The sequence below is a fragment of the Heterocephalus glaber genome, unplaced genomic scaffold, assembly GCF_053883595.1.
Source record: "Heterocephalus glaber isolate CG9 unplaced genomic scaffold, H.glaber_assembly_v1.0 deba00000937, whole genome shotgun sequence".
Lineage (NCBI taxonomy): Eukaryota > Metazoa > Chordata > Mammalia > Rodentia > Bathyergidae > Heterocephalus > Heterocephalus glaber.
Genome location: NW_028258173.1, coordinates 11406403 through 11424835, shown reverse-complemented (window position 1 = coordinate 11424835; position 18433 = coordinate 11406403). Strand labels below are relative to the sequence as shown.

Sequence of the window (18433 nt, the reverse complement as noted above, 5' to 3'; positions counted from 1 at the left end):
CATTATGCCCACCAGGTATCACAAGAAAGAATGAATACTAAAAACTAATGAGATTTAAATATTTATACACCCTGTTCATAGAGGCATGGGGAGCATCTTAAGGGAAAGTAAATGATTGGGGGAATAATGAATGAGCCCATAGAAGAATAGGTGACCATTTGTGACAAAGTTTGTTGGGTATGGTCTGGACCTACAATTTCTTTTCCTCTGATACCAGTTAATGTGCTGCTCTTGAGGAAACTCTGGAGGAGTTAATGGCAAATTGAGTTAACAGTTTTTGGAAGATCTCTCCATAGGTAGATAAGGGGAACCTAGAGAAGGCATCTGTACCCACTGTCCCCCAAGTTCCCTCAGTTCAAAATAGCATGTCAAAGTGGCCTATTTTGGTGTAGCATTTCCTGCACTCCTCCAGTGAACTATGTAGCTACAAATACTATAAAAGCAGTGGCCTGACTGTGTTCCAATAAAACTTTATTTGCAGAAACAATCAGTGACTCTGCTTTTGCCCTCAGGCTGTAGTTTTCCAAGCCTGGTGTTAGTGAAAGGAAGATGCAGTGCAGAGCTCTCTCAGATGGAACAGCAAGGAGAGTAGGAGGAGGTACTTTCAACCGAAGGGCAGAAGTCAGAGTATGCAATACCAATTACTTAGTTTTAATGGGAAGACACTGGAGGGTTTTTGGTTTGTTTGTTTTGCAGAGCTAGAATCCAACCTATGACCTTATGTGTGCTAGGCAAGCACTCTACAGTTGAACTATACCCCTAGCCCTGACACTGGAGAGTTTTAATGCTTTTATTTTTAAAAAATAGAATAAAGTGAAACAAGGGCAAAAATTGAAGACTTGATAGGAAGCTTTTGATGTGGTGCACTGAAGACATGGTCCATTGAAAATGTGATAATTTTGACAGCCGGAAGGGCCAGTTAAGTACCTATTTTGATGACGACCCAATGTATTGGGACCCGCTGATAGAATGCATAATAGTATGGTATGCTTTATATCTAGATGTCCCCCAAAGAACTCATGCACACAAAGGCTGTGCTTTTGAAGGGTTTCTCCACCATGGGGGTGCTATGGCTAAATGTCCCGTTAGGATGGGCACTAGTCCAAAGAGGCAGGTCACTGGGGTGTGACCTGGAAGTGTTATCTCCTGCTCAGGCCACTCCCTTCTCTCTCTGCTTCCTGGCTGCCATGATGTGAGCACGTTTCCTCTTCCACAGGTCCTTCCGCCATGCTGTTTCCTGTTTGGAGTCTGCCAACCATGGGCTAAACCTTCTAAAACTATGACTCCGAATAAAACTCTCCTCCTTTAAGTTGGGGGTGTCAGGTTTTGTGTGTGAGGGACAAGAAAATGACTTAAGATATAGGAGTAAATTAGATCAATGAGACCATACTCTTACATATAGAAGAGATTTAAAATGTATATATTAAACTGGATTTTGACTGATTTTTGTTATTCAAGCAAGCATAATGTCATTGGTTAACACAATGACAGAAGAAAATATTGAAAACATATCACAGGGCTTATAACACTGAAGGAATTACGGACAAAGAGAACCTGACTCTGGAGTAAAAAGAAACACAAGGCAAAATGAAAATATATTCTTTAGGACTGTCTGCTAAGAAATTATGACCTGTATCTCCTTGAACACTTAGGTGTATGCATCACCTAACAACACACTCCTCCTGACTCCTTATAGATCCTGAAATAATAGTATTTAACACCTTTGTGTCATTTCCTTAAGATCTAGCCAGTCTTGATTGAGGAATTCTAATTAGTCACCCCTAAGTCATATATATATACACATATATATATATGTGTGTATATATATGTGTGTATATACGTATATACATATATACACACACATATATATATACACATATATATGTGTGTATATATATGTATAGGCTCCTCTTGCTGGGAAAAGAAATACAATAGTAAGAGATAGCATCTGCTACACCTGATGGCACTATCCTAATTCTAACCACCTATTCACCCATTTGATTATTGAAATCACTTCCTAGTTTACCTCCCTCTAGTTTACCTCCTCTCTATCAGATAGCCAAAGTGACCTACACAAAAGTTATTGAGCAATGGCCTCACTGAAGGTGGTTCAATAGCTTGTACTGTTCTTGGGAGTTTAAAGACTCAAACCTTTAATGCTATCTATAAGGTCTTTTATGCTCTTGATCCCTAGCCTCAACTCTCCCTTCCCCCAACCCTGCACACATTCAGTTCTTTGAAAACGTGCCTTATTGCATCTTTGAGTCACAGAGCCTTGGTAGATGCCTATTCCTCTTGCTAGTAAAGTTTTTCTTTCTCTTTTATTTAATAGTCATTTCCATTTTATTTTTCCCAACAGTTGTGATATCTATCTCTGGGACTAGATAAGGACCAATTATGATAAACTATCAGAGAAGAGATAGTTATTCTGGTTAAAGATTAAAGGAGGACTATAAAACAGGGAGTTTCCAAGGTGCTAGCTACTTTTCTGTTTCAAGCAATATCTTTTATTCCTTGCAAAAACTTTTTGGTGAATAAACCAACTATTTTTCCCATGTTCTGAAGAAATATATTGAGGCTTAAAGATATTTGTAAGATGATGATATTATGCAACTAAGTTATGGTAAAACAGTTACCAAAATTCAAGTCTTTTTTCTCCACATTCCTGCCCTGTATCAACTCTCCTGTTAGATTGTGCTGTGGAGCTTGGACTGCATGCCTTAGTGGCAGGAGGTTAATATATCAAGTTGAGAACAATCAGTCAACATCAAAGTGGCAAGAGATGGGGTAGAAGGCAGGCTGTTATGTAAACCAGGTGAAACCAGCTGATGGATTAGTACAACCTGAAGTCAGTGCTAAAACTCAGAGAAATTCCTGTAATGCTAGATTCTTATGAGAAGGAGGTCTTAAAATTAGCTGAGAACAAGAGACAGCAGCCAAATTACACTGATAAACAGTTAGAGCCTTAACAACTAGACAGTGACTATGCCTTAAACAAACAAAATAGGTTAGAGATCCAGGTCTGAGCTGGAGCATTCTTCCCTGAGGCTAGGCATGAAGAGCTTGCTCCACTTGAATGTTGGCTCCTGGGCCAAACCTTTTCTGATGGCCTCATGAAACCTTTCTCCTTGCTCCCCTCCCTTCTCCACACTGGCACTTCATTTGGCTTTCTCCGTGGTAGTCATGACTCTCAAAGATTATTTTTTGTTTTCATGTTTGTTGATGTCCACTCTAACATGCATACTCCACAACCAAAGGTGGGAGTCTGTATTCTAAGGCCTGGAAATGCGTGGATATGTGGTGAGAATTCTGTTGTTAAAAATAAATAAATAAATAAATAAATAAATAAATAAATAAATAAATGGAGGGGGAGCCAGGCGTGGTGGCACATTCAGGACCTTAAATAGAGGAGGATTTAAAATTCAGGAGGAAAGTATAAATAAAAAGAACTGGGGATATAGCTCAGTGGTAGAGTACTTGCCTAGCATAGGTAAGACCCTGGGTTCAACCCTCAGTACCACACAGGCTCAAAATGAAAATAATTAGGAATAAATTATCCAATAGACAGTTTAGAGGTCATTGGGGAAATTTTTTCTTTATACACAAAGAAAGATTGTATCTTTAAAAAAATTTTATTGGTATGCTTGTAATACACAGTTATTAAATTCATCTTGGAAGATTGGTATATATACATGTGAGATTTTGATCTTTTTTTTTCCTCCTGCTCCCTCAATTTTCCTCTTTCCCTAGATCTTCTTTGCATCTCCAAAGAGTCTACCTCCTTGTCTCTTGCCATCTCTCTTTTATTTAGTTCTTTGAAGCATTTATATTTTGAGTCTCTCATACTAGAGAAAATCATGTGACATTTAACCTTCTATATCTGAAATATTTTTCTTAGTAATGGATGGATCTTGAATTATGTTGTTTAAAGGACATACCATAGTATCCTACCATATCTAACTTCTCTGTTAATCCAGGTCCATCTCAAGGTATAGTGAGGCTGCTCAGGCCAACATTCAGTCAAAACAGGGAGGGTTAGGCTGGTTTTCAAGATAAGAACAAGAGAAGCAGCTTAGTCAAATATGTACATACAATTTAAGACAAAGATTAAACATGATAATCACCTTGTGGATTTTTTTCACCTGTTTGCCAAAGTTGTTAGTCTTGTTTCCTTTAGGTTGGTTCTCCAAATAAATAACAATATGAATCTTAAACTAAATTGTGTGTGTGTGTGTGTGTTTAGAATGAGGAATGAGAAATATGCCTATTGGGCAGTTATTAAAAAGAAAAGAAAATCACCTAGTCTCTGGAGTTTTGGAGAATGGGAAGAGGACAGAAAAGTGGTCCTAATGGCTTACTGGTAGACATTATCCCTGGATTTAAATAGAAGTATTTATTTGGAGCTATATTCTATGTGCCATAATGTCATACCAATGGAAAGATTTTTGAAATGGTTAAAACAAATGCCCAGATATTTTAAAGAGGGGGAAACTGAGTCCACACAAGATTCATATTCATGCAATAATTATTGAACAACTACCATGTACTTGTGCCATTCAAACCTCATAGTCACTCAGCGATGCAGGTATTGTGTCCCTATACCATGCATGAGTAGTTTGAGGCTCTGAGAAATATGGCATATACAAGATGCTCAGGTAATTGAGAAAAGGTCTGGAGCTGGAGTCTATTCTCTAATTCAGAGCTTCTCTTCAAATTGGAAGAAAGAAAGAAAAAGAAAGAAAGAAAGAAAGAGGCCATTTTCTTTTTGACTATTTCTTATTAGCATAATTTTATTTTTAAGCTCCATTACATGAAATAACACAAATTATAATTTGGATTATGTTGCTACAATTTGTTTCTATCTTTAATTGACACTTAATAATTGTACCTATTTATGTGACATAGTGTGATATTTTAATACCTTATATGATGCATAATGATAAAATTGATTTTGATACACTTTTGACCTCCAAAGCCCTGGGAAAATGAAATCCCCATCTCCAAACTTCTATTTGCTAATAAACAGAGCAGCATTTCATGAGAGGTAGAACTTATAATTAGGACATACATGTCATTGAAGAAAAAACTGGGCTAGAAACAAGAGCTCTGGTTAATGTCATTAGCAGTACTCTAAAGGTGGGTTTCTACTCCCAGTTCCACGTCTGGGGCTATGCATTTATTTATAACTTATATAACACCCTTTTCATCACATACTGGTTCAAAACTCTGCTGATTCAGGAGAAGAAATTCTAAACTTATATCAGGAAAGAGGTAAGATCCATTCTCACTGAGACATTGGATGAGGGTCAAAATGCAGGGCTGGGAGGGGGAACAGACCAGAACAGAAAGGGAAGGAAAGCTGGAGGACTTCCCAAGACCTTCCCTAGGGAATACAGCAGCTGAGAAGGAAATGTGAGAATGTGATAGAGTTGTTAACAAAGGAGAAACTGTTTGAACCTGGGGAGTTGGTGTGGGGGGTGGGTTGGAAAAGTAGGTTTGATATCCAGCAGGTTCTGGCTGAGACAGAAGTTTGTCAGTGAACAGAGAGCTTCGAGGGCATCTGCATATTTATGAAAATTCCAGGCAAGAAGAGGCTCCCGCATAATTCCAATGCAAGAAGTTGTAGAACAGGTTTTGAAAAAAGTAGAAAAATACCCTCACATTTTAGTTTTGACCTCACGCAGTATCTCTCTTTTCTCCTCATCAAGGAGAGACAGCCCAGCCCCTGGGCCACCTGATTGCCTCTTCTCTAACTGTCCCTGTTCTCTACACCCCTTCCTTATACCCACTTCTTCCACAGAGCTCCACCCAAGTCTGTCTTCAAAAGCAGTGACCTATGTGAAGAATGAGGCCATCTTTTCTATTTTCTGCCCATCAGCTCTCACATTACCACCAAACCTTATCTAATAGTTGCCAAGAAAGTAACTTGAGTACTGATGACTCACGTGTTAACTATCTTAGATTCTTTATGTGCTGAAGATAGTCCTTGTTAATCTCAAAGGCCATACACATTAATATCACCATAAACAGTTTGGACCATTTTTGTGGGAATCTCAACTTATACAAGATAGATGATTAACAGTAACATATTCATGTTAAGTAAATGCTGGAAACAAGATGCAAATTTATTATCAATGGGACACAAGTTTATACAGTCTAAACAATTGTGTTGTAAACTCAGCATGCTAATGAAAAGCTGCTTACCTCTGAAGAACTATCTGGAAGAGCAGATTTACCTAGTAAATAGCTAACTTTGGAAAGATGAGGAGGGAATTTCCGGGAAAATGGTGGAGTGGTAGGCAACAACAACTCAGTGTCTCTGAGATTTGGAATCCACACACTGGAAAATAACAACTTGGGGAAGAAAAACAAAGAGGGGAGTAGATCCCTAGGAATCAGGAAGGATCTCATAGGAAAATCAAAACCTACAGAGAAATGAAAGAGACAGAACACAAGGGGGAAAAAGGAAGGAACTCGCTGCATCTTCTCCCCGACTCCTGGCTCCTGGCTTGTGATAAAGGGACACCTAATCTGTAGAGACAAAATGAAAGCAGGGGACTCCAGAGGGCTTCAGGGAGAAACAGAGCTATGGAACGGAGCAGCAAGTCTGTAGGCTGCAACAGCTGGTGAGTGACTCCAGTCCAAGCACCCTCCTCATCCCCCAGAGAGGGAGTGCTTGGTGGGATGCTATTCTTGGAGGGGTTGATTGTTTGAACCTGGGACTCAGAGTAGCTGCGGGACCACTTGAATTCGGGGCTCCCAGTATCTCATTCCCATCGTGACTGGGTGTGTTATAGCCTTGGGACACAGGCAGGTCAGGTCATGTTGGCAAGAGACCCACTGAGGACTTTAAGCTAAAAGACACAGGAACCGCCCCCACTGCCAGATTGCTCTAGATTTGAAAGTTGCAGCATTGGCGCCCTCATGCTAATCCTACTGCCTGGTCCTGACCACATCAGGCATGGCTCTGCGGTCTGAGTTCTCAGCCACAGACATGAGCTGGGGCACATTTTGACTTGGGCACTGCTCCGAGATTGTAGATTCCAGGAGAAAACTGCACATTTGAAATCACAGAGAATTTGTTTTTGTTTTGTTAGTTTTTGTGACTGTGTGCATAGTTTTAGTTTAGTTTAGTTTTTTTTTTTCTTTCTCTTCTTTCCTTTCCTTCTTTCTTCTTCATCAGTTTACTGGGACATGAAGAATTTTATTTGGCCCTTCTTCCTTGTTTCTTATCTATTTTTCTCGCTTCTTTTTTTTTTCCTGTCTTCATTTTTTTCTTTTCTCTCTTTAATTTTTTCCCTTATTTTAACTCTCTATATAATGTCTTTCTCCCTCATTCTTTCTTCTTTTATATTCTAATTCTAGTCAGTTTTTTTCCTTACCTTTACCTAATTCTATAAAGATCCTTCTATTCCTCAATAAGTCCTTTGTATAATTTTTCTTTTCCTTCTCATATGATAGAGTTTAATGTTTCAAAATTTTCTTCTTGTATTCCCCTGCTTCCAAACCCTATATCTTTAATAGTATAACTATAAAGCTTTGTTAATATTTTGATAGTTAACTCTAAAATTACTAAATTCTTTTCTACTATTAGTGAAGATACAGCTGTTGAATTTAGTTCATATTAGCTGTCAGTCAATAGTTGGGTTGTCTTAAGGTTTACACCATAATTGTGGATTTCTTGTTAGGATTAAGGATGATACATAATCAGTTCTTATTGTATGTTAATAGCTAATTTGTTTTGGACAATACTACTGTAGCTGACACATGTGATAATATCTGGGCCACACAAATGTCACTATTTCTCTGTAAACCAATACTCAGATTACATTTACGACATTGGCAATACTAGCGTAAATTCCTATAAAATTTGGCTGTCGGAGTAATTAAATTGCATCCTCCTCTCTCTCCCAAATTAACCAAGGTGGTCAGATCTTGGGGCTGTGGGAAAGGGTTATAGTTAGCCACTCCCAAACTAGATCACTGTAAAACAACTACAGGTCTCTATACTAGTAACAAAGTCTTTACACTATAAGTATCCACAAACACGAACACAAAACAAAACAATAGAAACATAAAAGTACAAGGCAAATAAATTCCTCCCCAAAACTCCCAACACTCCCAAAGCCAATCCAGGGGAGAGCGAGGGTCAGAATAGCATAAGTCTCACACCTGAATTACTCAGAAGGGTAACAGAGGAGGTTAGAAAACAGATGAAGGAGGCACTCAGTGGGATCAGATAAGATAGTAACTACATAGATAAGGGAAATAATAACCAAAAAGATGCACGAGCTTCCAGAAGACACTAATAAAAAGATAGATAAGCTAAACAAAATGACACAAAATATTAACGGCCAATTTATGAAAGAATTGGAGTCAATTGAAAGGTTTCAGTCAGAAATCAGATTAAAATTATACTGAAAGTATGGACAGCAGAAGAGACCAGTGCAAGGAAAGAATGTCAGAACTATATCTTCATAGAAGAACCGATGTCTTCAAAGACCAACAACCCAAGACATTTTAAAAACAAGAACACATGAAACATGGATCCAACAGCTGCTAGACAACAGAAAAGACTAATCTAAGAATAACTGAAGATTCAGAAGCGAACATAAGTGGAATAAAACAAAACCTTTTTGCAGAAATAATCACAGAAAACTTCCGAAATAATGGGAAAGAAATAAACAGATAGATAAGTGAGGTATACAGAACTCCAAATAGCCATAACCAAAAGAGAACTTCTCTACCTCACTTTATACTCAAAGTATCAGAAGTCCATCACACAGACAAAATCTTAAAAGCTGTTAGAGAAAGGCCAATCTCTTTAATGAACATAGATGAGAAAATGTTCAGTAAGATACTGGAAAATAGAATGTAGGAAATCATCAAAAAGGTTATACATAAATGATTGAGTAGGATTCATACCAGAGATGCAGGGATGGTTCAACATATGCAAACCAATAAATAAACAGAAGCAAGAACAATAATCATATGATCAACTCAATAGACACAGAAAAGGCGTTTGACAAAACTCAACATCCATTCATAATAAAAACCTTGAAGAAAACAGGTATAGAAGAAGGCTTTTATCTCAATCTGAGAAAAGCCACCTATGACAAACCAATGTCCAACATCATACTAAATGGAGAAAAGCTAAAAGCTTTCCCTATAAAATCAGAAACAAAACAAGGATGTCTGGTATCACTACTCGCTTTAAATATACTTCTCGAAACATTAGACAGAGTAGTTACACAGGAGAAAGAATTAAAAGGGATATAGATAGGAAAGGAAGAATTAAATTATCATTATTTTCAGATGACATGATCTACACAGAAGACCTCCCAAACCCAGCAAAAGATTCCTAGAATTAATAACCAAATTCAGTAGTGTAGCAGGATACAAAGTCAACAATCAAAAATCAATGATCTTCCTATATACCAATAACAAAGTCATTGAGAGAAAAATTAGGGAAACAAAAGTTATCCCCTGTTCCTGGATAGGCAGAATGAATATAGTCAAAATGGCCATACTTCCAAAACTGTTACACAGATTTAACAATACAATCCCAATCAAAATACCAACAATATTCTTCATAGAGTGAGAGAAAGCAATCCTAAAATTCATATGGAACTAAGAGAGACCTAGAAGAGCAAAAGCAATTCTGAGCAATAAGGGCCAGGCAGAAGGAATCAAAATCCCAGGCTTAAAGCTATAACACAAATCTACAGTGATAGAAACAGCACTATATCATCAATAAAAAAGATTGGTGGATCAATGGAATAGAATAGAGGATACAAAAACAACTCCAGGCACACTCAGCTACCTTATCTTTGACAAAGGATCCAAATAGTTTTGCTGCAGGAAAAACAGCATCTTTAACACATGGTGCTGAGAAAACTGGCTATCTACATGCCAAAGATTGAACCTAGACCTGTATGTCTCACATGCACTAAACTAAAATCAAAACAGATCAATTATCTATATATTAAAACAGAAACATTTAATTTGCTAGAAGACAAAATAGGTAAAACTCTTGAGGACACTAGCGTAGGCAAAGCCTTTCTCAAACAGAATCCCAGTAGCACAAGAAATAATACCAAGAATCAACACATGGGATCACATCAAATTAAAGTTTCTGTACAGCAAAGGGAACCACCAATAGAGTGAAGAGATAACCTATAGAATGGGAACATTTTTTTGCCAGTTACACCTCAGGTAAAAGACTAATATCTAGAATATATAAAGCCCTCAAAAAAATTAGACTCCTCAAATTTAAAGACCTAATCTAAACATAGGCATCTGAAATAAATAGACACTTCTCAGATGAAAAAGTACAAACAGTCAAAAATACATGAAAAAAAATGTTTAACATCACTGGCCATTGGAGAAATGCAAATTAATACAGCAGGGAGATTTCATCTCATTCCAGAAAGAATGGCTATCACCAAGAAATCAATCTATAACAATTGTGGGAAAGGCCTCTTGTTGCTTTCTCTACTTCGTGCACAACATGTTTTTTCTCCTCTGTAATGCCTGTTTGCCATCCCTGCCCTGGAGTCAGCCAATTATGGACTGAAACCTCTACAAACTGTGAGCTAAACAACAGAACAGGCCAGAGGTAGGGGCTTCCAGGCCACCATTCCACTGCTCCCAGCCCAGAGGAGGTGAGCCACCCAGGTGCCAACAGCAACCCCCCCGCCCCGCAGTCAAAATGAGAAGACATGTAAACAAGTCTCAAAACCAGGCTTCCAGATCACCTACAGCAGCACCAAAGGGAAGTGAGATGGAACACTCTGATACTCAACCACCTGGACTCCCTGAACTGGCAACAAAAGAGGATCTGGAAAAAATGAAATCAGAAATAATTTCTCCTATAACAGCAGAGATTGTGCCTATAGTGCAAGACGTGACTAATTAATCTAGAGAGGACTGAGGAACATGATGGAATCCCAACATAGGAAACAAATGGAATCCATAAAACAGAAACAATTGTGGGAAGGGCTGCTGGGAGAAAGGAACACTTTTTCCTTGTTGGTGAGGCATAAACTGGTTTAACAACTACGCAAATCAGTATTGAGATTCCTCAAAAACAAAAAGTAAAATTCCATCTGACCCAGTTATTCTCCTTCTAGGTATCTTCCCAAAAGAGTTAAAGACATCACAGCACAGTGATGTATGCATACCCATGTTTATAGCAGCATAATTCAGAATAGCTACATCTTGGTAGCAACCTATTTACCCATCAACAGATGAATGGATAAAGAAAATATAATATTTATACACAATGGAGTACTACTCTGCCATAAAGAAGGATAATCTTCAGTTATTCGTAGGAAAACGGTTGCACCTTGACACTGTAATGTTAAGTGAAATAAAGTAGACTCACAAGCTTAAATATTTTATGGTTTCTCTTACATGAGAAACGCTATACATAAATACAGTGCAAAATAAAAACCAAAAAATAGTCACAAGAGAGAGAGGAAAAAGTTACTGTAATCCATTAGGGACAGTGTATCTAAAAATGGATCTTGATTTAATATAATTGTCTTATGTGTTTTATATTTTTTTGGCCTCATAGGCTGGCCATTAATTTAATCTGTATGTATGATAATTAACTTTACAAGGACATACAAAGTAAATAAGTAAATGATCAAATGCTGGTCCAAAAAAAATTTAAAGGGTGGGTGGATGGAAAGAGGAAAAATAGAATTGAGATGTGTTATGTACATGTAGCAATCCGGGACAAGGAATATAATCATTATGTACTGCAAACATTTACTAATAAAAATTAAAAATTTTAAAAAATGAGAAAAATGGCAGAGAAAATGCTTAAAAATGTATAAGACTGACAGAGACAATTTTGTGCATCAAGAAACAGTGACAAGTATGTGGGTTGCTCATTTGTTTTGTTGAATGTTTATGCCAAATTTAAAATGTGCTGACTTAGTGGGGTTTTCTTGAACCTGTACAAAGACCTAGAAAGTTGAGGCCTAAAAGCATATTCTACTAGTCAAAGTAGATTAAGAAGCATCTTTTTTTTTTGGTACCAGGGATCAAACTCAGGTCCTTCCATTTATGAGGCAGGCGGTGGAACCACTGAGCTAAATCCCGGCCCAAGAACCATCTTTTTAGGTGGGAGTTTAGTAGAGGAGGGAGGATATAAAAAAGTGCTGATAAGGATTGGATTGGCTGATCCTACTGACTTTTTCTCTTTCAACTCTACCCAAGGGATAAAGTAAGTCACGGACAGTGCCTCTTAGGGCTTTTATAAAAGTCTGTATTTTACACAAAACTTGATGACATTCTGGGCATTAGCCTGTGATTAGACCTTGTCCTTTACTGCAGTCTATAAAAAGAATCCATGCAAAGAATCATAATTTTTTCCCGAATTTTGCCATTAATTACCTAGTAAAATAGACTTTATCTGATTCAGCATTTACCTTTGGACTTTGTATTCCACAATTTTGTAATTATGTATGGTCTTTCCATTCTCAATTTAAAAACAGTAGTTTTAAATTCAATAGAAATAATAACCACTGACAATTTCTAGAGAGCAACATGCAACCAAGTAAATAGAAAAGTAGGAAGATTGTGAATGTTTTGTAATGGACTTGATGGATGCAAGATGATTAAGGCATTAGGACAATTTAAAGGCTGAGTTTTCATCCTAAAAAATACAAATGTGAAATATTGAGTTTATCAGTTGAAAAAATGTTAAAATTGACATTCATAAATGCTGTTTTTATCTAGCCATTTTGTCAAAAGGATCACCATAAATTTCTTCACTTATTGTGTAGAGCAAGAAACACGTAAAACAGAATATGATGAGTTTGGTTATGATCTGACATTTGCTCAAAGACATTTATCTCTAAAAATGCATTATTTACATGGTTGGAGAATCAGAGAATAGATCAATAAATTGTGTGAACCCAGCAGAGTCTGAATGGTTATTCCTGGATAAACTGAAATGAATTACCATACTAATGGACCACATCAGAAGATGTGGTCAGAAGATGTGAGTTTGAGTAGAATTCTCATAATTCTTAACTTTTAATCTCTGAAACAGTTACATTGTTCAGCAACAAATTTTCTACAAACTCAACTTTGCTTGCTTGTAACTTGTTTAATTGAAAATTCATTCCTTGATTGGCACATTTTAGAAGGTTCTTTAAAAATGCCTTGTTTATAGTAGTTGGTGCCACCACTGGAATTCACAATGTTGCCAACTGAATGCCATTTCAAATAAAAACTTTTTTCTTTTGGCAGCAGAAAATATCAGAATCACACAGTGGCTCCTGATTTACGAACTGTATTTTCTAACTCTCAGCCTGACACAATATGTGCAGTTCCGTAAAAAGAATTGAGTTGGAAGCATTTAACAAGAAAATTATTCTATCACTAAATCTGTTCTTTCATTAGAAATCATATGGTGCATTAATTATAAGTCCCCCTTCTCATGCCTCTGTGATCAGTTAGAAGACAGACTGAGAATCCCATAGCGGTGTTTGCCTTGATTTTTAAAGTGAACTTCCAATGACCAATGAATAGAGGGTGTCATGGACAAAATTTGTGAAAATATTTTACATTGCAATTTCCAGTAAGCATTTGGCAGGCCTGGGTCATATCCTGAAACTATACAACTGTCTCCCTGAAAACACAGTTGAACTGCTGGTGAAGGAAAGATGTAACTGCTCAGACTAGATCGGGTGGATGGGTGGGTGAAGTAGCCAGCAGGCAGGCAGGTGGGCAGACAGAAGCCCATGCATGCTGTGCAGGATTTCTGGCTGTGGGCAGAGTCTAGCTTTGTAAATGATATGTTAAACAAAGAGTTTATTGTAAAGTGGGCCTGATCCCTGGAGATAGACAAAAATGATTCTTTTTCACTGGGACATTTACTCTTTCTGCCGTTTTCCAGCAGGGATTGGTTTCCCCAGTTGGTTCAAGGGATCTCAAGGACAGGAGCAGTATTCATTCATGCTGCATTTTCTCTGAGGCAAGATCCTCTTGTATAATGTCTCTTCCTTCATTTTCTGTCTCCCTTCTCGCAAAGGTAGATTATCTAGAACATATATTCTAAAACAGCAAATCATTATAAGGGCTGTTGTTACTTCTCTCTTTTTTTTACAAAAAGTAAGAAGAGGCAATTTTAGGGCTGGGGATTTAGCTCAGTGGTTTTGCCACCTGCCTTGCAAGTGCAAGGTCCTGAGTTCAATCCCTGGTACCAAAGAAAAAGAAAAGAAAAGAAAAGGCAATTTTGACCTTGAATTTTAATGTGTACTTCTAGACTTAAGCTGGGCAGTGCACTGGTCTGTAACTGGATTCTGAAACTGGTAAAAACAAACAAACAATATATGTGTGCTATTTTGGTCTTTTAAAGACTGAATTTGGAGGGAGAAAAATCATTTTGCATAGCAGTGACTGTGAACACATCAGAGAAGCACTGAGTAACTGGAGAAAAGGACCCGATTGTATTGTAGTATGCTTCCTTTAAGAGGGAAACGAGATTAGCAACTTTGGCAAATTTTCGGCTTCTATTTAGAAAGAAAGAGAAGAGATGCCAGTGTCCAAAAAAAAAAAGGATGAATGTTATTAGACAAAGGCAGAAGCAACTTTACACCTTACTGAAAGCTTACCTCGGAGTGGTTTTAACTCCTCTGGGGTTAAGGAACACTTTCTATTTCCAATCACAACTAAGGTAGAGTTAGGGAAAAAGGAGTTTAATCAGAAGTAGATGCCCCTTGCCAGTTTTGTTCTGTCCTGGGAAATACGCAAGGAAGAAAACCTGTGCAGAAGACAGAAGAAGCAACAGGTGCCACAGGTAAGGGATTATTTATTTTAGGAACCACTGTGTAAGTTCCACTATGAACAAAGGTAGAGACTCTTTTTTGCATCCTTTTTAAAGGAAAATCATTTGATGTTGGTAATCTGAAAGCTTATAGGGCTGTTAGACAAATACCTGAACTATATTTTGCCTTTGTATACTGTGGGTTACTTTGCTTTCTAAACGCTCTCATAGAAAAAGCATCTATAAAAATAAAGCAAATGTTTTCTATGTCCAGTCAAAAAAAAGGTAGGGAGACAGCATTTGCGATAATCATAGTTTTTAGTCAAGCCTTGTGCATATCAAAAATGTTATTTTCCTTAATTGCATATTTTGTTCCTGTAATGACTGAGTTGAATTCTAAACAAATGAGGAATCAATACTGAATGTCTCTATGGTTCAAATGAAGTCTTCGCTACTTTACATGGCATAAAACTGCTCTAAATTTAGTAAACTGCTACAAAGATAGAAACTGAAAGCTAACGTGTGTTACATATTCTTTCTTCTAATTTTTAGGTTTTAACTGAAAACTCAAATTAACAAATAATACCACACCTAGCACTATTACTACTACAAAACTCACCTGAATGCCCTAAGAGCATAAGCAAGAATGAGCTACTACGGCAGCAGTTATCGGAGTGCGAATGTGGACGCCAAATACCCAGGGTATCCGCCAGAAAACATGATAGGTGAGAAGAGAAGAGCAAGAAGACGTCTGCTCCACAAAGATGGTAGCTGTAATGTATACTTCAAGCACATTTTTGGAGAATGGGGGAGCTACGTGGTTGACATTTTCACCACTCTTGTGGACACCAAATGGCGCCATATGTTTGTGATATTTTCTTTATCTTATATTCTCTCCTGGTTGATTTTTGGCTCCATCTTTTGGCTCATAGCCTTTCATCACGGAGACCTGTTAAATGATCCAGACATCACACCATGTGTGGACAACGTGCATTCTTTCACAGCAGCATTTCTATTCTCCCTTGAGACCCAGACCACCATTGGATATGGCTACCGTTGTGTCACTGAAGAGTGCTCCATGGCAGTGCTCATGGTGATCCTTCAGTCCATCCTCAGTTGCATCATAAACACCTTCATCATTGGAGCAGCCTTGGCTAAAATGGCAACTGCACGGAAGAGAGCCCAGACCATTCGTTTTAGCTACTTTGCACTCATAGGCATGAGAGACGGGAAGCTATGTCTCATGTGGCGCATTGGTGACTTCCGACCAAACCATGTGGTAGAAGGAACAGTTAGAGCTCAGCTTCTTCGCTACACAGAAGACAGCGAAGGGCGAATGACGATGGCATTTAAAGACCTCAAATTAGTCAATGACCAGATCATTTTGGTGACACCAGTCACTATCATTCATGAAATTGACTGTGAGAGTCCTCTGTATGCCCTTGACCGAAAAGCAGTGGCCAAAGATAATTTTGAGATTTTGGTGACATTTATCTATACTGGTGATTCTACTGGGACATCTCACCAGTCTAGAAGTTCTTATGTCCCCCGGGAGATCCTCTGGGGCCACAGATTTAATGATATCTTGGAAGTAAAGAGAAAGTATTACAAAGTGAACTGCTTACAGTTTGAGGGAAGTGTGGAAGTGTATGCCCCCTTTTGCAGTGCCAAACAATTGGACTGGAAAGACCAGCAGCTCCACAATATGGAGAAAGCATCCCCAGTCCGAGGATCCTGCACATCAGACACCAATGGATCATTTAGTGCAGTTGCCATTGTCAGTAGCTGTGAAAACCCTGAGGAGAATGCCACTTCTGTCACTGATGAGTATAAGGATCCACCTTATCAGAAAGCTTTCCTGACTTTACGTAGAATTTCTATGGAATCCCAGATGTAATCCCAGATCGAGGAGGGCTAGCACTTGATCTAGTTACCTTCCAGCCAATCATCTTAAGGCAAGTAGTTGAAACGATGCCTTTTAAAAGTAATATGCCTATGTTGTATGATGATGGCAGTAAGTAGAATAGGATAAACTTGGTAAAGGATAATCTACATTTTCCATAGTTTTTTATTATTAAAAATTTTTGCTAGAAAATTTTGTGTTAGGAATGCTATTAAGAAGTCTGGTTGATTAAACTTCATCTTTTATTCGCTTATATCCTGGTGTCTTCAATTAGAAATGTGATATTCAGTAGTAAGAGGTAAAGGCAAGATGCTGAAATTAAAAAAAAATAGGAAGACTGGTAAGCTAGGATAAATTACAAGTTTTAAAGTCTATAAAAATTGAAAATAGATAGTAATTTCTTATAAAAAGCATCTAATCAAGACATGCAAAGTATACATTTATCACTGTAACATTGAGACATGAAGCTGTGACACCAATAGGTTGTGAGTCACTATATTGCCTCTTAAAGTTTCTTGTTATTAACAAGCATAGTGGTTGTGAAATTGATAATCCCACCAATTCAGAGAATTCTTCCACTGCCATTTGTTCTGGTAATGATTAATGATTAGTCAGTGCTAGAAGCATTTCTTTTTGCTAAATCATGGCAGAAGAAAAATTAACATCATTATTTACTACAATATTTTTCTCTTAAATATCTTCCTTGACTCCAACAAATGGGGAACAGAAATAAGATCATGACCTTTCTGAATTCCTGTGTCAACCTCCCACTTTTCTGAAGGACATGGTACAAAGACAGAATCATACACGTGGGTTGAGGGGATGGATAGCAACTGGAAACATCTTCAGCCCACTGAAGAAGAAATATTGTTTACCTGTGTCCTAAAAGGTTGCAATGCTGTGTGCTATATAAGGGTTAGAGCACTCTACCTGAGAATGGTTGGGGAAGAAGGAGGGAATTATTTATGCTCAGAAGCAGTTATTTATGCCTCCTTTCTTCGTCCCTTTATATAGACATAAATGACTCAAATTGTAGATTTTAAGAAACTTGTTGAACTTGGATCAATTGGATTGTTTTGTGAAATATGATACAATTAAGGTGATTAAATGAGTAATTTGAATGCTATGGGTGTGCTTAATTTTAGGACATGAGATAAATTTTTATTTTCTATTTCCAGCTTACAAGATGTTTGACCATGTTTAAGCACAAACCCAATCACATATGAGTGAAGAGTTACTTTAAGCTTTATAAATAGCAGTTATTAGCTAGATTTGGAATTTTTTGTGTGCTTTTCTGCTGTCACTGAGCTGGCAATAAGTTTATGTTGCAGTTTTTGTTTGCTTATTTTATTTAAAATACACATACACACAATTCTGCTTTTTTTGTAAAAGCCAGCCTCTCCCCACGCCTCTGTCTTTCTCAACTGAACCAAACAAATAAACTGAACAAAATGATCTAATCCAAGATTACCAAGTAAAGTACACATAAGTATGTAAATTGCTTTTCTTTTATTTTCTTCTTTATCTTCTCCCTCCCTCCCTCCCTTCAACTTTCTTTCTTTTCGTTTTATCTTTTACCGAAGAGCTGTACTGCTAATTTTTAAAGGAACATGTGCAAATCTCTCCTTTTTATTGTTTTATGAATAAGAAGTTTGTTCAGGCCATGGGTTGCAAAATTGTCCAGAACCTTAATTTTAGAATACTAGTAATGCACTTTGTTTCTGTCTTGCTTCAGTAATGTAAAT

At 37.5% G+C, this 18433-nt stretch overlaps 1 protein-coding gene across 5 annotated transcripts in view; it reads left to right on the top strand.

Moving 5' to 3' along the window:
• The window catches only part of Kcnj16 (potassium inwardly rectifying channel subfamily J member 16), a 66232-nt gene extending 48014 nt beyond the window's left edge, over window positions 1-18218 (top strand). For all 5 annotated transcript variants that reach the window (XM_004860555.4, XM_004860558.4, XM_087208564.1 and 2 more), the window contains one exon: window positions 15338-18218. In XM_004860555.4, coding sequence (XP_004860612.2) covers window positions 15432-16682 — 1251 coding nt within the window. In that variant the 5' untranslated portion in view covers window positions 15338-15431 and the 3' untranslated portion in view covers window positions 16683-18218. The remainder of the gene's footprint in view (window positions 1-15337) is intronic.
• Window positions 18219-18433: the final 215 nt, after the last annotated feature.